At 41.6% G+C, this 24,811-nt stretch overlaps 1 protein-coding gene across 1 annotated transcript in view; it reads right to left on the minus strand.

The window, feature by feature from the left end:
- Positions 1–662: 662 nt before the first annotated feature.
- The window catches only part of LOC126456924 (uncharacterized), a 50,828-nt gene continuing 26,679 nt past the window's right edge, over positions 663–24,811 (minus strand). Inside the window, exons 2-3 of the mRNA XM_050092858.1 lie at positions 21,506–21,658; positions 663–966 (exon numbers count right to left, since the gene is read on the minus strand). Of these exons, the coding sequence (XP_049948815.1) occupies positions 824–966; positions 21,506–21,658 (296 nt within the window). The 3' untranslated portion in view covers positions 663–823. The remainder of the gene's footprint in view (positions 967–21,505; positions 21,659–24,811) is intronic.

The following is a 24,811-nucleotide window of genomic DNA, read 5'->3' on the forward strand; positions in this document are numbered from 1 at the left end:
AAAATTATCAACGTTGCATTAGCTTCGTACATCTGATGGAATAAAGCTAGTAATGCTTCAGCTTGACGTCAATCGAAAGGTATCACTGATATAAAACTGAGTAACTTTCCGCAGCAATACGCTATTCCGTAAATATTGGCATAATTTCTCTGAGATTACAGTAATCACATATTTACATTTTTATAATAAATATATAGTTTGTTGGGATGACAGTTTAGTGTTTCTATATTCTTATTTTTGACCGTAAATAACCATCTTTAGATATGCAAAAATAATTAACCAGTGCAATACAGGTTTGAACCTAACTGTTAATTCTATAAGCTAGACTGAATAAGTGAAAAATTTACGATCCCGAGAGACATTTAATTTATTTTTTTGTACATTATTACCTTCTGGCACTAACATTTTTCGAACTGTAGCAGGATGTAGTACTTAAAAACAGCTTCAGATGCTCATTCTATTACTGGAATTAACAGTAACGAAAAGATATATGTCATCAACTGGTTCTATTAATCACTTGTAAAAATCTGTAGAGTGACTGCCCTTCCCGAACAGAATTTTTTCCTTCTTTTATTGTTATGACTTAGAAATGTCCTAGGGTCGATATAGAATATAAAGACGACACTGATGATGATTAATTAAAGCTTATAAATAAATCCACATACAATTAATTCTACTGTTTATTTACCACATAATAAATTTTAAATATATTTTGTGACATGCTGAAATATATCTCAGTTCACCAAGCGTATGTGTATCGATATAATAGGTGGCAGGTAACAGAGAAAATGTACTGTCTGCAATTCAGACGTGAAGTTTAACTTCAGCCGTCATCAGAATCGGATCCATTACAGCCATGTGCAAAGCAGAGGATGGTGGTAGTCTCGACCCGCCCTGGACCATGCTTCACACAGCATCCCGGACTTTTGTCGTCATCGTCGCATAGGCAACACCGCTCTGCGCCACCTGGCACAAAAAAAAAAAAAAAAAACCATTAGAAAGGTTCATAACATAACCATTCTGTCAAACAAGACACACCCTTAGACACTTCCTTAAAGAGTGGAGGCGACACCACAGCCAGTGCGAGACCTCTGTATGCCATCTGAAACCAACACAAGAAGTTATGAATTCAGAGAGTGGTGTCCAGAGAGGGGAATGTGCCGCCGCTTCCTCCCGGAAATTAAAAATTCCCCTCCACCCCCCCCCCCCCACGAGAACTTCATATCTACACTGACGGAAAAAATAAAATCGCAGCACCAAGAAAGAGTTGTGCGACATAAAAGAAAGTTGGCGGGCGTGTTTCTACATATGAAAGGTGATATCTATTCAAATTTCACGATAGTCGCATTAGACTAGCTGTAAGTAGGCTGTTTAGGTTTTTATATTGGTAACGCCATGTAGCGCTCTATATGAAAATTACTGACTGTGCTGTGTGCAGTCTGTGGCTGGTCTGCATTGTTGGAATATTTGCTATTGTAGTGTTGGGCAGTTGACTGTTAACAGCGCGTAGCGTTGCGCAGTTGGAGGTGAGCCGCCAACAGTGGTGGATGTTGGGAGGGAGATGTCAGAATTTTGAGAGCGGACGATCTGGACGTGTGTCCATCAGAAAGAGTACATTTGTATTATTGGATATCATGAACTGATACATATATATGATGACTTTTGTGCATTATTAAGTTAAATACATTGTTTGTTCTTTATCAAAATCTTTCATTTGCTAACTATGCCTATCAGTAGTTAGTGCCTTCAGTAGTTAGAATCTTTTACTTAGCTGGCAGTAGTGGCGCTCGCTGTATTGCAGTAGTTCGAGTAACGAAGATTTTTGTGAGGTAAGTGATTCATGAAAGGTATAGGTTATTGTTAGTCAGGGCCATTCTTTTGTAGGGATTACCGCTACGGTCGCAGGTTCGAATCCTGCCTCGGGCATGGCTGTGTGTGATGTCCGTAGGTTAGTTAGGTTTAAGTAGTTCTAAGTTCTAGGGGACTGATAACTTCAGAAGTTGAGTCCCATAGTGCTCAGGGCCATTTGAACCTTTTTTTTTTGTAGGGATTATTGAAAGTCAGATTGCGTTGCACTAAAAATATTGTGTGTCAGTTTAGTGTTGGTCAGAATAGGTAAAGAGAGAAATGTCTGAGTACGTTCAGTTCTGCTCAGCTGTTTGAAAATCAAATAACGTAAGAGATTTATCAGCACAGAAATTCATTAATTTTTCTAAGGGGACGTTTGACAGCGCTAGTAGCTACGCTATGAGAATGGAGATCAGGTTTGATTTAAATACACGCTGTACCAGTCGTGAGAGTTAGTACTTTGAGGCTGGCCGTGGAGAGTTGATGTCAGTCAAGAATGCCTTTAAGGTGACAAAGACGCCATTGTGAGCACCTCACTGGATTTGAACGAGTCCGTACAATGGGGCTACCAGAAGCTGGGCGTTCCTTCTGCGATATTGCAGGAATACTTGGCAGGAATGTAGCCACGATGCTTAATTGCTGGCGCTGGTGGTCACGAGAATCTACAGTCACAAGATGATCGGGCTCCGACGGCCACGTGGCACTACCGAGATGACAGGTAACAAGTAATAGAAATGATGTGCTGTTAGCAGTTTACAGGTGAAGTTTAACGTGAGATGTCATCAGCACCCATTTCTATTAGTGGTTTGGTTTGGTTTGGTTGTTTGGGGAAGGAGACCAGACAGCGTGGTCATCGGTCTCATCGGATTAGGGAAGGATGGGGCAGGAAGTCGGCCGTGCCCCTTAAGAGGAACCTTCCTGCCATTTGCCTGGAGTGGATTAGGGATATCACGAAAAACCTAAATCAGGATGGCCGGACGCGGGATTGAACCGTCGTCCTCGTCCGGCATTAGTGGAATTAACAGAATTGACAAGAGTCTTCTCATCACCTGGTTCTACCAATTATTTGTAAAAATCTGCAGAATGAATGCCCTTCCCGAACAGTAATGGTTGGACGTGGGAGTTCGTATGACAGCAGGAGCACTCTCGTTTTTATCCCACGCATCCTGACTGCAAATAAGTATGTCAATCTGGTGATTTGACCTGTTGTGTTGCATGGATCTGCATCCAACACTCACATCCGGCACCTATACAACACAATGGATGCACGTTTGCATGTTTGTATTCAACGTTCTGGCGGTTACGCCGGTTGTTAAGGTACTACCATCTGCAGCAGTAATATGAGCAGCATTTGGTACCACAGTGACACAACGAACTATTACAATTCGGTTCCTTCAAGGACAGCTCTGAGCCAGATATCCTGTAGCATGCATTCCACTGACCCGGAACCACCGCCATTTGCGACTTCAGTGGTGTCAAGCGAGAGATCATATGAGGGCAGGGTAGAGGTCTGTTGTGTTTTCTGACGGAGACTGTTTCTGAGTCGGAGCACTGATGGCCATATGTCGGTTAGAAGGAGACTACTTGTGGGCCTGCAACCAACCTCTCTGCGCGCTAAACGCACTGGACCTACATCTGGATTTATGGTCTGAGCATGAAAGCGGAAGCACTGTGTGGTTATCGCACGGACACTGACTGCAGTTTTGTACGCCAGTCTGGTGATTCGACCTGTTGTGTTGCTATTCATGAACAGCATTTCTATGTGTGTTTTCCAACTGGATAACGCTCGCCCACGTACCGCTGTTGTAGCCCAACATGGTCTACAGACTGTTGACATGTCTTGCCTGCTCGATCACCAGGTCTGTCTCCAAGCGAGCACATGTGGGATATCATCGGACGACAACTTCAGCGTCATCCACAAACAGCACTAGCCGTCCTGTATAGATATACACTCCTGGAAATTGAAATAAGAACACCGTGAATTCATTGTCCCAGGAAGGGGAAACTTTATTGACACATTCCTGGGGTCAGATACATCACATGATCACACTGACAGAACCACAGGCACATAGACACAGGCAACAGAGCATGCACAATGTCGGCACTAGTACAGTGTATATCCACCTTTCGCAGCAATGCAGGCTGCTATTCTCCCATGGCGACGATCGTTCGTAGAGATGCTGGATGTAGTCCTGTGGAACGGCTTGCCATGCCATTTCCACCTGGCGCCTCAGTTGGACCAGCGTTCGTGCTGGACGTGCAGACCGCGTGAGACGACGCTTCATCCAGTCCCAAACATGCTCAATGGGGGACAGATCCGGAGATCTTGCTGGCCAGGGTAGTTGACTTACACCTTCTAGAGCACGTTCGGTGGCACGGGATACATGCGGACGTGCATTGTCCTGTTGGAACAGCAAGTTCCCTTGCCGGTCTAGGAATGGTAGAACGATGGGTTCGATGACGGTTTGGATGTACCGTGCACTATTCAGTGTCCCCTCGACGATCACCAGTGGTGTACGGCCAGTGTAGGAGATCGCTCCCCACACCATGATGCCGGGTGTTGGCCCTGTGTGCCTCGGTCGTATGCAGTCCTGATTGTGGCGCTCACCTGCACGGCGCCAAACACGAATACGACCATCATTGGCACCAAGGCAGAAGCGACTCTCATCGCTGAAGACGACACGTCTCCATTCGTCCCTCCATTCACGCCTGTCGCGACACCACTGGAGGCGGGCTGCGCGATGTTGGGGCGTGAGCGGAAGACGGCCTAACGGTGTGCGGGACCGTAGCCCAGCTTCATGGAGACGGTTGCGAATGGTCCTCGCCGATACCCCAGGAGCAACAGTGTCCCTAATTTGCTGGGAAGTGGCGGTGCGGTCCCCTACGGCACTGCGTAGGATCCTACGGTCTTGGCGTGCATCCGTGCGTCGCTGCGGTCCGGTCCCAGGTCGACGGGCACGTGCACCTTCCGCCGACCACTGGCGACAACATGGATGTACTGTGGAGACCTCACGCCCCACGTGTTGAGCAATTCGGCGGTACGTCCACCCGGCCTCCCGCATGCCCACTATACGCCCTCGCTCAAAGTCCGTCAACTGCACATACGGTTCACGTCCACGCTGTCGTGGCATGCTACCAGTGTTAAAGACTGCGATGGAGCTCCGTATGCCACGGCAAACTGGCTGACACTGACGGCGGCGGTGCACAAATGCTGCGCAGCTAGCGCCATTCGACGGCCAACACCGCGGTTCCTGGTGTGTCCGCTGTGCCGTGCGTGTGATCATTGCTTGTACAGCCCTCTCGCAGTGTCCGGAGCAAGTATGGTGTGTCTGACACACCGGTGTCGATGTGTTCGTTTTTCCATTTCCAGGAGTGTATACTAAGATGGCATCTCTTCTTTCGGACATGTCAGAAAGAACAGATACCATCTTAGTAACCGAGCGAGGTGGCGCAGTGGTTAGCACACTGGACTCGCATTCGGGAGGACGACGGTTCAATCCCGCGTCCGGCCATCCTGATTTAGGGTTTCCGTGATTTCCCTAAATCGCTCCAGACAAATGCCAGGATGATTCCTTTCAAAGGGCACGGCCGACTTCCTTCCCCGTCCTTCCCTAATCCGATGAGACCGATGACCTCGCTGTTTGGTCTCTTCCCCCAAACAATCAATCCAACCATCTTAGTAAATATATAGCCAAGGCTCACCGGCCACTTGACCATCTTCTTCTTCTGTGCGAATGCACAAACAGTGCCCGAACTCCGGGCAATAGGCAACGCGCCGCGAGTAATGAGTATAATGGGCGGGGGCACTACGAATGTAGTGCTGGACAATACGTTGAGAATGTGCGTTTCGCGGGAGGCGTGCCAGAGATAAATCGCTGCAGTCGCGCTATCCTCTGTGTCCTCGGTGGCTCAGATGGATAGAACGTCTGCCATGTAAGCAGGACATCCCGGGTTCGAGTCCCGGTCGGGGCACACATTTTCATCTGTGCCCGTTGACGTATGTCAACGCCTGTAAGCAGCTAAGGGTGTTCATTTCATTGTAATTTCGTCCTGTATAGAGCGGCAAGTGCAACAGGCATGGATCTCCGTCCCATACTGACATCCAGCGCGTATGCAACACGAGTGAAGCACGTTTGCATGTTTGCATTCGACATTCTGGCGGTTACGCCGCTTGTTAACGTACTATAATTTGACATTTGCAATGGCTTATCTCGGGTTGCATAAACCTGTGATCTTGCAATTTAATCACTTACGTATGTTATCCATACAAATGTATTCCTGAAATTTCATTACTCTAGACTAACTATTTTCGAGTGTTTCTATTTATTTCCTTCAGTGAATTTGTATATAAGTTTAAAAGTCAAAATAATATATGAATTTAAATTCTCGTCTTGACTGGTGTTACGTAACAGCTAACAAGCTTGCATTGTTTTGAGAAATTTCAACTGTGCCGGCAGTATGAAATCATAAATGGACAAATCTTGATAATTTTGCGTATACTAATACACCAAACAGGATTTAGGTAAATACAAATGCTGCCGCCTTCTATACACTACGACACTAAGAAGTTTCCACTATTATAATAAATTTCAACTTCATAGATATTTTAATGGTTTTGTCTGTGAACAACTTAATATGGAAGAGTGATGTAACTATGCAATGTCCGGCGGGTCTTAGTCAATTCGTCGTACGAAAAGAAATGCTAGCGTCGAAATACAATATAGAAACAACAAACGTTATTTGATTCCTTTTGGTATAAAAGACAGCGTACTGCAGGAAACATAAATGATTGCGAGTCTACTGAAAGAAATGCTAGTGAATCTACGGCTAGGCTACACACACAAAGCAAGCCGCCGTATGGTGCGTGGCGGAGGGTTCAAAAATGGCTCTGAGCAATATGGGACTTAACATCGGAGGTCATCAGTCCCCGTGACGGAGGGTACCCTGTACCTCAACCAGCCGTTTCCATTCCTGTTCCACTCGCTGATGCAGTGTGGGAAAAAGGCCTGTCTATCCGTATGAGGTCTCGTCTCTTGTATCTTACCTTCGTGCTCCGTAAGCTAAACGTAAGTTGGCCGCAGTAGGATCGTTCTGCAGTCAGCTTCAGATGTTGGTTCTCTAAATTTACTCAGTAGTGTTCCTCGAAAACAACATCGCCTTCCGTCCAGGAACCCCAACTGAGTTCTCGAAGCATCTCCCTATCACTTGCATGTTGTTCAGACCTACCAGTGAGGAATCTAGCAGCCTGCCTCTGTATTGCTTCGATGTCTTCGTTAATTCCGACCTGGTGTGGATCCCAAACAAGCCGTACTCAAGAGTAGGTCGCACTAGCGTCCAATACGCCGCCTCCTTTACGGATGAACCACACTGTCCTAAAATTCTCCCAATAAATCGAAGTCGATTATTCGTCTTCACCACCACAATCCTCACATTCCATTTCATATCGGTTTGCAACGTCACAGCCATTTATCTAAAAGACTCGACTATATCATGTAGGACACTACAAATGCATCCGAGTGCTGCTATTCATCCGCATAAACTTGAATTTTTCTACATTTAAAGCCCGCTGCCATTCATCATTGCGACTAGAAGTTGTGTCTAAGACATCTTCTTATCATCCTACAGTCACTCATCTTCCATACCTTCATGTACACCACGGGATCATCAAGAGACAGCCATAGACTGGTGCACACCCGGTTCGGCAGATGATTTATGTACATGGTAACAATTACTGAATGATACGAAAAAAACGTAAATTACTTACAAACTACGGCGTGCACATTTATTCAACATCTAAACGTCACTACAGATATTCGGGTAATTCGATATGCCTGCCATCATTGGCGATGATGTGGCACAGACGAACAGCGAAGTTCTGTATGACCCGCTGAATTGTCGGAACATCTATGGGTCGATGACCTCTTGAATGGCTGGTTTTATCTCTGTAATGGTTTTGGGATTGTTTACGTACACCTTGTCTTTAATATAGCCCCACAAATAGGAGTCACATGTGTTCAAATCTGGAGAATATGGCGGCCAATCGACGCCCATGTCAGTGGCCTCTGGGGACCCCAGAGCCAGAATGCGGTCCTCAAAGTGCTCCTCCAGGACATCACACACTTTCCTGCTTCGATGTGGTCGAGTTCCGTCTTGCTTGAACGACATCTTGTCGAAATCAGAGATAATTGGATAAGAGAGATGAAATCATCTTCCAAATCCTTCACGTACCGTTCGCTAGTCGCAGTGCCATCAAGGAATATCGCACCGATTATTCCGTCACTGGACATTGCACACCACACAGTCACCCGTTGAGGATGAAGAGACTTCTCGATTCCGAAATGCAGATTCCCAGGCCCCCAAATGCTCCAATTTTGGTTATTGACGAAGCCATCCAAATGAAAGTGGCCTTCGTCGCTAAACCAAGCCATACTAATTCCCATCATGCCCCGCAGCCAACCGTGCAGTTAGGACGTCCCAACACAAACCGTTCAGAAGTTATGATGATTTTATTTCATATAGTTCAGTAACTGTCACCCCCTATCTGGGGAATAATCTGAGACATATCGCACTTCCCTGGGGTGAATGGTTTCCTGAATCTCCAGTTACTCTTCCTGCGTCTTCGAACTTAATATTTACTATTTCTGACCCATCCATAAGTCGTCATCCAAAACAAACTGTTTAATTGGAGACTTGGTATCAGCAAAAATGGGAGTATATGTACATTAGGCTGTACTTCGACCGCAACGCGGATGGTGTCTCCTTGTAAACTGTTTGAAATGCATCTAATAATGATATCGAAGAAACAGGGGGCTATTCATTTCTGTATCCTTCACTAAATTTAGAAAAGCTACTGCAAGCACCGGAAAACTACAAACGCACGCCAAATCAGAAAAACATGCGAAAAATCTCGCACACGAAAATTGTAAATTACAGAGATTAAATGCTCAGATTTATGCCCAGATGGTTAACCACAATGAAACTGAAATAGTGTTAAACCTCCAAGCAGTGACTTCCTTAATTCGAAGTGTGTATTTCTTTTTCGGGGAAGAAATGCCCCACACTACAAATATGAACCTCTAACTCTTATTACAGTACCAAAAAGTGATATTAATCTTGAAAAATTGGTTAAATTTCAGTGTGAAAGTTCCACATTTGTCAGAAAATATACTGCTTCAGAATTACTAAATTCTGTTGGTGACGTTTTAAGCAGAGCCAAGATGAAGCAGTTCTATAAGATACTTTTCCTTAATGTCAAACGAATCTACAAGTGTTTCCGACCAAAGTGATTTGGCTTTGCTAGTTCGTTATGTTGCGCCATCTCGGTCTTTTGAAGCGACAGAATGGATTTGAGGTCTGGTTTAACAGACGAGTACTAAAGCTGAACCTACATTTAGAGCAGTTGATAATAATCTAAGGAAACGAAAGCTTCTGTGCGGTAAATTAGTAACATGCTCTTTCTATGGTGCTGCTAATTTTAGTGATTCTGTCAGTCAGGTCCACGCTCGATTATCAGAGAAAAGGTGGCACAAGTTGCCATACATTCACTGCAGAGGACACGTTTTGTCAGTTGCTGCTAACAACTGTAGGAATAAACATCCTGTATCAAAACATGCATAAAATATTGTTCAGGACATTATTTTATAAAGTTTTCCATACTTCTCCTACATGAGAAAATGTGTTGCATCAAAATCAGTGTTCTTTAGGACAACCTGTTTTAAAAATACCTGAAGCTGTTCACATCCACTGGTTGAGTACCTATAGCACATTTCAAGTTATGTTCCCGTGCTATAAGCCGATCATCATGACATGTGAACACACGAGTATATGCAAGGGCGATATGGATTTAGCAAATCTGGCAGTTGTTATAAATGATGCGTTACAATTTTGTTGTACGTTTAGTGATTTTGGATGGTAGATTAACCGCCGTTTCAAACTTAATAAAGTATTGCAAAGAAAAAAATTCACAACTCCTAGCACTTGCTTCTAGAACCTGGAACATTTAAGACGCATTCACTGGATGAAAATGAAGCACTAAATAAAACTGCAAAACCCTACAGAGAAAAGTAGCCGTATTCATCACGGTATACAAGCATACACTCAAGAGCGTTAGAAACATTCAATACACATCCCTTCATGCAAGAGAATCTAAGTCCCAAATATGTAAAACTAAAAACAAATAATAGTTCTTTCTATGTTAAGTTTGCACAAAAAAGGCGAGAATATCTGGTTGAAAACGGAAATGCCACAACAGTTCAAGAAAAAAATCAGTTAAATGTTAGTACATAAACTATGTTTGTACTAATTCTACTAACCACCTAACATATGAAGTACGTTTTAGCCAAGATATTATAAACAAAGCTCTAAAAGACAGCCACAAAGAGATTACGAAAAAAGCTATGTCAACTCAGACAGTCAAATCTTACATCCTACAGCAAAATATGCATTACATATTGTTCAGGATATTATTTTACAAAGTTTATCATGCTTCTCCTAAACGAGAATATGTGTTGCATCAAAATCGCTATTCTTTAGGACAGCTCTCACAAATTTTTGCCAGGAGTAGGAGTCAGAGTTCTCACAGATTTTTGCCAAGAGTGGTAAATTTCACAAACATTCACTTCAATAACAGCGAACTTACTTTTCTAAACAAAAGCCTTAATGTAATGTATAGCAATAACTTAATCATAATAACAACAAGGACATCATCTGTTCAGTAAAAATAACAGCTAATATGACCAGACTAAATAAAAATGAAAAAAGTAATGAGCACATGCTATTAATTCAATAGAGAAACACATAAACTAAAATCCAATAAAAGAAGTTGAAGAGGAGAATTTGTTGCTTAAAAACATCAACAGGGAACTCTATGAGGGTGGCACATTGGTAGTGAAGGCCACTGAACGTACTAGATGAGTGATTATGAACAAATCTGAATATGTAAGTAAGACACTTCATTTCCTTTAGAATTCTCATACACAGAAAATCACACAAGATCCCACACAGATTAACATTAACTTAAAGAAGCAGCTGAATAAGACATTTTTCTTATCACTTAGTGAGAAAATTCGTAGATTAGTAATAATGAATCCAGGAGCTCCAAAGTTGTGGGCCCTACCAAAAATCCATAAGGCTAATGTCCTCATCAGACCCACTGCGAATTCTGTTACCTATACAGGCTGCAAAGTTATGAAAAATCTGCATTCAATTTTACAAAATAAATACAAATTGCAAATCTGCTTTTCAGTGAAAATTAGTTACCAAACAATCAAGGCATCAAAGTACTTCAGATTCCAGTCAATGGTAAGTTTATTTTCCTAGACATAGTAGAATATCAGACTATACCCACAGCTGTAATAGTTGTACTAACAGAATGACTTGATCTGTTCTCTCCCACAACTCATTCAAATACAACAGCAAAATGTATAAACATGATGTAGGCGTAGCAATTGATAGTCCAACTCAATGGGATCATTGCAGAAAGTTTCATTAATCACCTTGAAAAAAACTTCTGAACAATAAGAACAATATCACTCAGAAAATTGTACACTGCTGCAGATATCTAAATGAGATATGCATGGCATATAATGGAACAAAGAGGAAATAGGTTGTTAAGTAGATTCAATAACTCACACAATAACATTCGTTTCACCATAGAGCATAAGAAAGATAATAAAATAACTTTTTAGACGTGATAATAACCAATATAAACTAGACCCTGAACATCAATGTACACAGAAAACCAACAAACAAGGACAATGTTATCGATAAATCCTCCACATACCCCAACTCATATAAACAAGCTGCTTCCAAATCCTTCATAAATGGAGCACATAAATTCCCATTGAGCGCTACTGACTACAAGCTTCATGATATGCGGTACACATCATGCCACTTAAGCAGCGTAAAGGCACAACAAAGAAACTTTATTATTGTATAGGCAGCAGCAGGTTGGATAATAAAGTTTCTCTGTTGTGCCTTTACGCTGCTTATGGGGTATTATGTGTAAGGCATTTTATGAAGCTCGGTTTACTGGTTAATTAAGTGGTCTTCACCACTAAATTATTTTAAAAATTCGTTTGGTTTCTTTTTTGTTAGCGTATATTATTTGCACGATTACTCCTGAGTAACTATGGTTTTTCTGTTGAACATGGTAGTTCTTATTTATTTGATTGTAAAGAAATGGCGAATAGTCGTTTCTGGTCCGGTTTCAGTAATTTCCACTTATTATTACTGCTAATATATTTACATTCTTGCCATGCTGTCCACGTAACCTCCTCCTTTTTTGGCTCCTTAATCTCCATCCTCCTCCCCCTGCCCGTTTCCCAGCCCTCTATTCTCGCCCCGCTCCCCCCTGCCTTACAGTCCCACTCCTACCCTACATCCACATGGTTATGATCATGTTACATCTTCCTCATGAGGGCAAGTACATTTTTGGTGCCTTGAGAAAAGACAACTTTGTGGTTTAATGTTTGTTTTTATGTGAGGCATATTATGAACAAGTTTTTTATCTGCGCATAATTTGTAAAGTTTTGTGTGGTAAAGTTTTTATGCTTGTAAGTAGGCAGAAACCATGAAGATTTTTAACCTCATGTTGTGTTGTTTTCTTTTAATACTAATGTTCTTGTTCATATTTAATGATTTTTAAGTGCCAACACGGCATACAACTTCGTAATACACGTCGTGGGTGGTGTTCTTGTGTTTTACTGTTCAGTATTTTCAAATAGTTCACTGTTTTTGGTAAAGGATTGAAAAATAATAATTTTATTGTTGACTTGTACAATTTCACATTTAATGATTTTTATGTGCCAACATAGAATACAACTTTGTAATACGCACCGAATGTGGCGCTGCTGTGTATTGCTGGTCAGTCAATTTAAGTATTTGACTCTTTTTGGTAAAGATTTTAAAAGGTATTAATTTTATTGTGAACTTGTACAGTTATTGTATAAATTGTTGTATTCTTGATGGTTGGAGAACATTTTAATAAATAAAAAAGTTTCCTATATCCAGATAGGGCGCCTCCTTCCCAAGGTTTCCTTACGACAGTGGTAGGAGTAAACTGCCATTAAATGTTCATTGCACATTTTTGACGTCTTCGGAAATGCCATTTTCGGCTTTGTAATGTAGGATTATTTGAAAATTAGTATCGAACTGACGATAGTCATCGAATGAATAAAAAAATTGCATCTTGGACTGGTTTTTTGTTCTACTGATTGACAGAAGTTGCTGACCCAAGCTACTCCAGCACGCTGGAAGTTCGTAAAAACCCAAGTATATGACTATAGCGTACTTAGGAGTCGTTTGAGAGAACATAGCAAAGCAGTTTAAAAACACAGATATCAGCCTAAGTGTCACTACCAACAACAACCTCAGAAAGTATCTAGTTGATGACATCTCACAATCAACAGAGAAACTGAGCAAATCAGGAATTTATAAAGCTACATGCAGTCATTAAAAACAAATACTATAGGACCAAATAGGCAGAAATTTTATAACCCATTTTGACTGTATCAGAATTTAGAAAGCCAACAAGTCAGCTATAGCAAAACAGATTGAACAGGACACAGATTTGCAATAGGCAACGGTTCTAAGGTACTGCACACCTGAGAAACGAGCTTGAAAATCGAAATCTTGGAGCAAATACAAACACTCAGCCCTTGGAGCAAATAGAAATATTCATTCACAGTGAAAACTGGATAAACGAGATCCTAAATGAAGTGCAACAGTTTGAGCACTTACGTTTCTTCAACAGTTCCAAGTCAGTGCTCTTAAAACAGAAAATACACAAAAATTAATATTATATATTAAAGTAGGCCACAGAAATACTTCTGTATTTCTTTAAAGTAAATTTATCCTGTCGTTTTAATATAAAATTGTCAGAGTCCCTCATTTTGTGATATGTAACTTCGACCAACATCAGTGATGTGACAGCAAGGTGTGCACAAGACACTGCAAGTGACTAACAGCGCCAGGATCGAAATAACCTGCGCTGTGATAGCCACATTTTCTCCTACCAGTTGAGTTGTTTATTGTATTGTGTTTCAGATTATGATGAAGTTTGTGAACAATGGATAACAAGTTAATAGTGAAGTGGAGGTACCCAAACACATCACAAGAAGGCAATCACTCCACTAGAACAAAGTGAGTGATTATTTGAAAACTTTTATTTGACCAGAAAACCACCACAGGAAGAAACGTAGCTAACCTCTCTTTCTCCCCAGGATCAGCAGAACACATACCAAGACTTTACAAATAATTTTGCTATCCATGTTCACCTTTATTAAACGTTTTTTCTCTGGTAGCATGACCTGATGATGAAGTCTAATCTAAAAGTATGTTGCTGATTAAATAACTAAATAGTCAACACAGTTTGTGACTGGTAACGGTATTTGTAATACCTTTTCATAAAATAATGTACAATGTGAACAATAATAAAACCAACAAAGAACAGAGATGGATTTCTAGACCTTTTTCTTACATTGCCAGTCAGCAATGTGTCCCTGCAGTTTCTCAGTTTTATTAAAGTTCACCCTGTATAGAGAAGAGCTTCATAGAGAAAAATAGTTCTGACAATTTTTCCTGCTTTTGCATCTCCTCTGCATAAGATACTCTGCACACTTGTCCAACTGTCAATAGTTTAATTTATTGTGCTATTCACAGTACTGCCATGCCAAAAAAGAATACCTGGCAGAAAAAGTCATTAAATCTCGAAATGCAGGTTACATATATTATGTATTTTAGAATTCAAAACGCTAACTTGGTTGTAGTATTATGGCAGTGTTCTGTAATTGTTAATTATAAATGTGTTGTGAAATTGTGCCACTTCTCCTTTGCTACAGCTCTTGTGACTAACAATTATCACAGGACGTTTCTCTACTTTGTGAGAAGATTTGCGGTTTCACTGCTCGCTTCTTCTGTTACTGGTCAGACTCCAGAGAAGCATCGCAGACATCCTGGCAGCGTCGCCATTTGTCATGCCTCAATTATTATGTCAGACAGGTATTAAGCTCATAGTGCCCCACTGAACTTCAGATGGCGCTAAAAGCGTGTGAGGTGGCAGCAGCGGCTACAGTATATTGTAGTGCAGAATTAGTTTCTCATGACTGGTTATTTTATGCCAAAATATTTATTGAACGAAGTGTAGCTCGAAAGCCACTCATTTGTAGCCGATCTCTATCTCAGTTAGATTGGATATTTTCCACTTTCTTGAGGGAGATAAGTGATGTTATTACATGAAGTCATTATTTGAATTTGAAGGTGGGGAAACTACACACTAAGGAAACTGTGCCTCTACATTATTGTAATAGCAGATTTGATGGTGAAAGTAAGCACTCAGGAAAGAGTGACTTTGCAGTATTGTGTTAGGCTTCTTTTGCGACTTCAGTGTGGGCGTTGATGTATTTTAGTTAATGTCTGTAAATCTCTATACAGATAACAAGACAGTGTTATATGTATATAGACATGTAATTAGGAGAACGAATAGTTAGAACCAATCTATGTTAGTTGGAGATTTGGACGTGTGGTCTCTGATTTAGTACGTTTTCCTATAAAACACTAAATGACAAAGGAAGAGGACAGGCTAACTGTCTCTCCTGTCATACACAATATCCTGAGTCTTATTTGCCTCATATTTAATTTTTAAAAGATATTTTAAAAGTATAGCTCAGTTTTATAGCAAACGAATAATTTTTAAGTATCTTAAAGTGGTAAAAACAAGTGACAGATTAGATAAAGAAATATCTCCAATGTTGCACAAAGTAAACATAATTCAAATATTATTCGCAACTAAAGAGGAATCTTAGTTCAGATCTGTTAATTTCCAAAGAGAGAAATTACTTCATATTTCTTAAGTTAAAAAGGAGACAACTTATCTCCAGGATTTTATTTAAATAGAAAGATGGTTAATTCTTGAAAGAAAGACACCTTACTTATTTCTGAGAGTTTGAGAATTTTAAAACGAATTAACACGTTGGTATTGAAGTCATGCAACGATATTGTTGTAGCATAGTTGCTACACACAGCTAAAAACTGAAGGAAGTTGTCATTACCTCATGAACTTGAAGACGACGTCAGCCATCTTAAGTAGTCCAAAACATTAGGTTCACCGCATTCATACTTCCACGGATCACCACGGTGATACTTCCTCGTGATGTCACTCTGACGTACCCTTGCCCGTTTTCTGTGCGTGATGGGTGCTTTGATTGAGTGGAGACGTGGTTGTTTCATCAAAAATGCCAGCTTGCGTTGTTTACCGATGTACTAATCGATCCCAGCGTAATCTCAAGTTTAAAGGGATCACATTTCATTCGTAAGTAGCGCCGTTCAAGCAATATTTTCTTTCGCATATATGAATTGTGGTTGCACTGTTTATTTTTATTGTAATTATCTCATTTGACTTCAGATTTGCCTTTCTTTACTCAGTGTCCGTTCTTTCTCTTCTTTGCTGTGCTTTTCAATGCTTTCCAAATCACAAATGCTCCAACGTCCGAGCCACACTGTATCAACGGTCTCGTTCCGGCTTACCACACGGCTATGTAATCACTGTGATTGTTGAGGCAGTATCTCATTCCCTAAATTCCCCCTGCCAATAATTATTATTCATTGTTCACATGTCCTCTCCATTGCTTACTTTCTGAAGAACTCTTTGGTTGAAAATTTATGTGCACACTACTTCGTCGTGCTTGCCTGCTGCTCGGCGTGTGAGTAGCAATCCATCCGTTTCACTGTATAGTTTTTCCGTCACGAAGTTTGTTGTAAGTTATCCACTGTGCTTCAACAGGAACAATGATGGACATAATTACAATATCAGAAGAAAAAATTATATTGATTATGCTACATTAAGGTTGTCTGTACCTCAAACATGAGTTCGCACTGCTGCAACCAAAAATTTTGATCTTTTACCCATTCACATTAAATGCCTCACACGCAGCAAAGTAAAATTTGAAAGTAAACTGAAAACGTTTCTCTTTGACAGCTCCTCCTGTTCCGCAGAAGACTCTATTCTTGTAACGTTTAAATGTTGGTCACTAGGGATTACTGACTAACATCTGTGTATCTTTAATTAAAAAACAAAAAAAAAAACCTAATAAATGATCAGCATGGAAGCTTACTTACAAAAAGAAATTGGTTTTAATATAAAATGACTCGTTCCACATCATAAAGATTTATAGAGCAAATTATAGGTGGAACATGAAACTATGCAACTAGCTACTGGTTCACCACAAAGCATGGTATAAACTTCTGCACTCTGAAAACTTCAAAATGAAATTCAGAAGTAAATGAAGGAAATTAACAAAGAAGACGTGTATTCCAACTGTGATATGTTTGGTGACTCCTGAAAAACTGACAGAGTTACTGGCGAGAAATATTCTTGGAAAAGAAGCAAATAGGCTACTACTGGAAAGGTATGACTTCACGTTACACAGGTGAGGCTATCATTTCTAAAGATATAACTTACATCCAAGTTAAAGCAAAATATCCCGTTTACGGGGGTATAATCGATTGAGGCCATTACGGGGGTATAATCGATTGAGGCCATTCCCTTAATCTCGTTTATAGTATTGCACAATGCTGCAACATGTTTAAAAAGTTGTATCCTCTTTTTACCCAATAAACTGCTATTACTGATCACACACTGAATGAAGCAACATAGGTTAAAATCTCAAAGTGGGAAGATATGTAAATTACAATGAACTAATGCACTGACAGCCTAATAAAACAAGAACTCTATTCTGCTTAGAGGCACGTCTCTATGCACCTCTGTATCTTTGACATTTCAATAATAGTTCACTTTGTTGCCATGCGGAAGAGACGATTGCATCCCTTGCGTCTTCCCTCACTGCTCTCATTTATGGGCTAGCAAAGAACAAGTAGATAAGTTTTTTGTAAACACGAACATGAAAAATGTTATGCATACGAGTTCAAAGCTGAAAATGTAACGAAGAAGAAGCAGCACGAGTAAACAAACAAGCATTCGTTTCGAAGTTCCAGCTTCATTTGCTATCGATGAAAATACAGTAAAAGTGGAATTAAATTGATTCCGAAAGCACGTTTTTCAGATTATTTTCTTCTCTTCTTGGTTACTCGAAATATACCAACCAAAAACAAGTTACAGTAACGAGGCCATATGTGTCGTATTACTTGAGCAAATACGCGTTTAAAAATAGAAAAACGTTCCAAATTGTCTTCCTGGCATAATGTTATTCATGTAAGAATTGTAATTTTGAGTATTTGAAACAGTTGTTGCGTGCACACGACAGTAATAATGAACAAGAAGCAATCGTTAACAGCAACCTGCTAATATTTTGGGCTATTTAAGACGGCGGCGTAACCCCCCCTCCCCCTCTCTAGCTTAAAAACAGTGTAGAGCGTAAGCCTATAACACTATCCCCCTTTTTTTTTTACCTCCACGGTTGCTACTTACAGAATTTATCCCTAATCAACAACGTTAACTGAACAAGAGAGTAAATTATATCTCTGAAGGTGCGATGTAAAATAAATACAATTTAAAAGGGCAGACAAGCACACTACAGTTAGCTGGTTCTATGTAATTTGGTGGTGGTTTTGATCCGAAAAGTTATTTATACAGTATTATCGAGCACGACGGCTCGTATTTTTTTTTTTTTTTTTTTTTTTTTTTTTTTTTTTTTTTTTTTTTTTTTTTTGTAAAAGAGTTGAACATTTCAGTTACGCCGTTGCTAAGCGAGCTGCGTAGCGGTGTAGGGGCTCGAAGACTTTATTTTGTTGCTGTTGAGTGGTAAGGTCGAGTATCTGATGTTCTGTCCATCGCATGCTATAGTGCATAAGCATTTTCTATTGAAGCTGACATCGTCTTTGGTGGAGTTTTCGTACGAACCTCGTAGTTTTCTTTTGATAGTCAGATGCGTTATTAACATCATTATTATCAGATTCCAACAGGTACCACTAGCCCATCAAACCACAAATAGTACCTGTGGCAATACTGCAACGCACATTTTCTTAGTGGTACAGTGTATGGGCTGTACCGAGAGAATTTCAACATCCGAGTAAACGTGTGGTCGGACAGACGATGTTGCCAATGCAGATGTTTAAGCCCGCTGGCTATATTAGGCGTAGTCTTGCCTGTGAATTCGAGTGACGTACTTCCGCGATAGACCTAACACAGAAGATTCTTGTGTTGTTCTTCTTGAGTACAACTGAGCGAAAGTGAGGTGTTGTTGATTTCTGCTGTGCGCGGTTACTCTCCTCATACGTGTCACTGTACATCTGTAGTGTCTATTGGCTCTGTGCTTTCTACGTAGATGGTCGTGTCTGTAGGATTGCGCAGTCCACAGACCAGGTCATCATCCCTGGTTTCCGGACCATATGGCGTACGACAGTCAGGTTTGTATCCCAACGTCGTCTGGGGCTGCTCTAGAAACGTCTTCTGCCTACTTTCCCATTGGCTCGACTAGAATTGTCTTCAGTGATGAGTCCTACTTGGAAGTGAGGTCCGGTGATCGGTGAAGACGTGTCTGGAGACATATCGGTCGGCTGTGGGATACCAACCTGATTGTCGCCTACCATAGTCCCGACAACCGGGAGTGACAGCCTGGGGTGCCATTTCGATCCATAGGAGGACCCCTTTCATTGTTATCCGTGGCACACTTCTAGCACAGCGATATGTCGACGATATTCTACTTCTCGTTTTATTGCCCTTCATGCCAATCCGTCATGGGCTTACATTTCAGCAACCTAAACTCCACCCGCACCCGACGAGAGATTTTGCTGCTTGTCTTCTCGTCAAATCCTACCTTGGCCATCAAGTTCCCCACGTGTCTCCCGTACTGGAAACATTTGGTGCATTACGTGCAGGGTCGTCTGTCAATCAATGCCAAGCCGAATAACTACTTGCTTAAGAGCCAAAGATGGACCAACGCGCTATTGGTTTGCTCAGTTTGTGAAGCTCTTTCTATTGAATAAATCATTCAGTTTTTCTGAAATTATATTAATTAGTTTGCATATTCATGTACGAGGGTCACACCAAAAGAAATGCACACTATTTTTTTTAAATATCCATCTTTTATTCTACATGTTTGAAAGTTTTACGGTGTGTAGATACATCCTTTAGGGACAATATTTTCATTTCTCCACATAATTTCCATCCCTCTCAACAGCCTTACACCATCTTGGAACCAGCGCCTGTATACCCGCACGGTAAAATTCTGGACCAACCTGTTGGAGCCACTGTTTGGCAGCGTGCACAAGGGAGTCATCATCTTCAAACCTTGTTCCACGAAGAGAGTCTTTCAGTTTCCGAAAGAGATGATAGTCACATGGAGCCAGGTCAGGACTGTAAGGCGGGTGTTTCAGTGTTGTCTATCCGAGTTTTGTGATCGCTTCCTTGGTTTTTTGACTGACATGCGGCCGTGCAGTGTCGTGCAACAGAAAAACATCCTGCTTTTGCCGATGTGGTCGAACACGACTCAATCGAGTTTGAAGTTTCTTCAGTATCGTCACATATGCATCAGAATTTGTGGTGGTTCCACTTGGCATGATGTCCACAAGCAAGAGTCCTTCGGAATCTAAAAGCACCGTAGCCATAACTTTTCCAGCAGAAGGTGTGGTTCTGAATTTCTTTTTTTTTCTTGGGTGAATTTGCATGATGCCACTCCATTCATTGCCTCTTCGTCTCTGGTGAAAAATGATGGAACCGTGTATCGTCACCTGTCACAATTCTTCCAAGAAATTCATCTCCACCACTCTCGTACTGCTCCAAAAGTTCGCTGCATACCGTTTTTCTCGTTTCTTTGTGAGCCACTATCAACATCCTGGGAATCCACCTTACACAAACCTTTTTCAACACCAACACTTTCAGTATTCTGCAAACACTTTCTTCCCTTATCCCAACGTAGCATGACAGTTAGTTCACTGTGATGTGTCTGTCAGCAGTCACCAATTCGTTAACTCTCTGCACATTGTCTGGAGTGTGTGCAGTACGAGGCCTGCCGCTGCGAGGACAATCCTCAACACTGCCGTGCCCGCTTTCATCACGTAACCTGCTTGCCCACTGACTAACTGTACTGCGATCGACAGCAGCATCTCTATACACCTTTTTCAATCTCTTGTGGATGTTTCCCACTGTCTCGTCTTCACAGCACACGATTTCTATGACAGCACGTTGCTTCTGACGAACGTCAAGTGTAGCAACCATCTTGAAGACATGTTGTGACGTCGCCACTCACGGGAACAGGTTGAACTAACTTTGAAAACAAGCTGGAAGGATGTATCTACACACTGTAAAACTTTCACACATGCAGAATGAAAACTGTATTTTTACAAAAGTAGTGTGCATTTCTTTTGGAGTGACCCTCGTACATTATATCCACCGATTTCCCTGACACTCGGATATTTCCTTCGTGGTGCGTCTTTTTTGTGCTCTTAAAAGGGTAGGAGTGAGGCGTGTACACAATTTCTAACTTTACTACTTACCTCACTGTGCTACACCTTCAACATTAATATTGTCGCATTTAAAGGGTTCATTTCGACAGAATTTAAATTTTGAAATTCAGTGAATAATTGTATGAAATACTGAAAATCAACCTCTTTTAACCCATGCAAGCCAGTAAACAGGCACCTTGCTACTGTGACAGTGTGGCTGTGTTCTCCGTTTAGTGAAACAGATTGGTGGGAATCTCACCTTCGAAGTTATTCTTGACGCAGCTGTCCGCCTCCTCTCCTGGACACGTCATCAGCAGATCCTCAGGATCACTGAATGGGTCTGCGCAGCGAGAATCCTTTGTGGAATCGCAAACGTAGCACTTGATGGCTTCAGCGACTTCATTTGAAACATCTGAAAAATGTGTGAGCTGTTGGTTTAACATTTCAAGCCAAAAATAAATTCATGCTCAAATAGTAAGCGTTGGAGACCATGCATAAATCCTCCACAGCTACACTCCGCTGGGGCGTAATGGAAGTGGTTAGTCGCTGAATTCTTCTGATCTACTGTTTAATATCGAACATGTTTGTATAACCATGATGAAACAATAAGAGTGAACGACAAAGAACACAGTGGTAGCATTAAAATGACTACATGGCAGCGTTACAGACTTTCACACATGATAAAAGGCTGTCAGTGCTAATAGTCCTGAATGCATTGCTATCCTCCTTATAAGTGATCAAGGATTACTGGAACTGTTGAACAGAATAAAACGTCTAATAGGTACAGAATATGGATTGAGACCGAACCGTGGAAAGGCGAAAGTATTGAAGGGTCGACCACGAAGTAAAGAAATCCCACTACCTTGGAAGCAGAGTGACATTTGTTGGCTGGATCAAGGACGAAATGAAATGCGACGAGCTCAAGCAAAACGTGGGTTCACTGAAAATGGAGGGTATACGTTTGGAGCACAGCACTGAATCAAATTGTGGGGAAGATTAATCAGAAAGGATGGCCTCTGTGTTCACCTGCAATGGCAGATCGTTTCCTCAAGACATTCTTTGGCTTCAAAAACAGGCTTTCTATCCGAGATGGTGTTCTTCTCCTGCCAACTGAATTAGAACGACGTATGACTATATTTCCTCCAGCTTTCCGCCCCAGAGTACTCGCACTCCTGCGTGTTGCTCATTGAGGCATCTCCTGTATCAAACTGCTGGCATACATATTAGCTGGTTGTCAATAAGGACATCGGTGCCAAGGTATGTCCTTGCAAAGAGCCTTCTCAGCAACAAACGGCACCGTGCGCGGTGTTTCCTCCTCTGGCCACCATCAGGGATTCTGGGAACGTATCTATGTCGACTTTCCAAGTTCTTTTCTGAATAATAAGTGACTCATAGTGGTGCATACCTAGTCTAATCTCCTGTTTGTGACACACTTATGTTGAACGACAACAGCGAACATGATCAAAGAGCCTTCCAAAGGCCGTATCTTGGTCAACCGCCTCCAGTTTGCATCACCCCAGTTTTCACAACTGCATGAGCTGCATAGTATCTAATAACTTCTTTCGGCACCATTCCATCCCCATTCCAACAGAGAGGTGGAACGCATGGTGCATAGTACTTTGAAAGAGAAAATGTGTGCAATAATGAATTCTACACCATACAAACACGCACCTATGTTGCTTTTAGCCATCTACAGGACCACATCGATAGCAAGCGAAGAGCCCAGCCGAGTAGCTTCATGGGAGGCAGCCTTGGACTTTCCTCACTCCGCTGTCACCGTGAGACCACCATCAGACACAGGCTACAGCCTGCCGACGGTATCAGGGAGGCGCGCCAGTGGGGATGCTATCATTCAGTGAGCACAAGGCCGCCAGCTGTAAGAAGTCACTGCCATGGCACAACATTCGAGAAGACACCAGAACCAACTATGCCAATGGTCATCTGAGGCAGGCCCAACCATACTGTACAGTCTGTGATACCGGCCACATCTGCAGCAGCTGCACCCCAGGCTGTGTAAGCACTGGTGACCCCCCCCCCGACCAGTGCGGTGTGGATAGCACCCCCCCCCCCGTCTGTTTCAGAACCAGCGGCGGCTGACCAAGCTTCGACAAGCTGTCTGAGGGTGTCGAGGTCCACTCGCAGAACATAGGAGATCCAGTACCACGACCCCTACGTTGGAAGCAGAGACGCCACTAACCGTGCCTATTCGCCCCTAAGTGCCGTCTCAGGTGTTGGGGAGGAGAGGTACTAGGGAGGGAGGAGCGTAGTACGAGAGCGATAGGGAATTCTTGCAGCTGAAGGAGGCCGACGATCACTCATTGTCCCACCTCGGATGGAGCAATTAATGTCATTGCATTGCTCGTTATATTACGAGCACCTCATCCTTATTATTGTTCGAAATTCTACAGCTGATGCAATTTTTTCTAATTTACATGACCATATCTCCTGATTTACAGTACGTGCATAAGCTGAGAAAAAGGCACCGTGATCAATCCCTGTTGTAGTAATGACATCACATACAATTTTTACTCTACTGCAACAGAGGCTGCTAGAAACTAGTACGTTCATAACTAGGAGGGTTGACTGTGGTGCAGCACGGATATCCCACACTTTCAACTCTGAAGAGGACGTCATTCGTCACACAGAAGAGAAACAGATGCCGTGCACTCGAAGCATTTCTCATGAAAAGGATTCATGTACAAGACGCAGGTTAGAGGCTTCTCGTCTCCGCTGTTAGGGTACTGTGAAGCGGGAGGCTTGTAAGCGATCCGATCATCAAACTTATTTTACTGTTCTAACGGTACATTTTCGGAAATAGTATCCTTATGAAAACCTTATCTTCTACGCCCCGTCTACGATCCCTTGAAGTCTGCAGTAAGAACTGTGATACAATAGTAATGAATTTATTTATTTATTTATTTATTTATTTATTTATTTTTTGCGGAAATACATCCAGGTACGTTTCACCACAGTTGTGGCATTCTCTGACAGTTTTCTTCTTTTATTTTTCTCAAATACATACACAGATTATGTTTAGGTTAGGATATGTCTTACATCGGATTATGTTGTTATTTAAATTTATTTACTGTTTTTTTTCTGCGAATGTCAAATCAGCACAAAACAGTAAACAAACGAACGTCGAAAGCGCATCAGAAACGTAAATTTGTTTAGTGATACATGTGTAAAAGCCACAGCAACATAGTAAGATGAAGTATTCAGAAATGAGCAGGAGAAAACGTTAGTAAACACTGTCAAAATACGAAACATAATCCATGAATAACAAACAACACCCAATAGTTCGCCATCCCAAAGTTTCACAAAATTTTTTACCTATGTCGACAGGTCATTACAACTACACAAAAACACCTTTGGCACACACAAACAAACCCGTCACAGCTCAGGATCAGACAAATATCAAAACGGTAAGGCTAAAAACGGGCATATGTAACGATTATTTACCTGCACATACAATTTAAAGAGTGGATTATAGACAAAAGTTCTGTGCAGACGGTATCCTAACACCCCTCATGTTTGCAGATGATATGGTGTACTAATTTACACTCGT

The sequence above is a fragment of the Schistocerca serialis genome, chromosome 2, assembly GCF_023864345.2.
Source record: "Schistocerca serialis cubense isolate TAMUIC-IGC-003099 chromosome 2, iqSchSeri2.2, whole genome shotgun sequence".
Taxonomy (NCBI): domain Eukaryota; kingdom Metazoa; phylum Arthropoda; class Insecta; order Orthoptera; family Acrididae; genus Schistocerca; species Schistocerca serialis.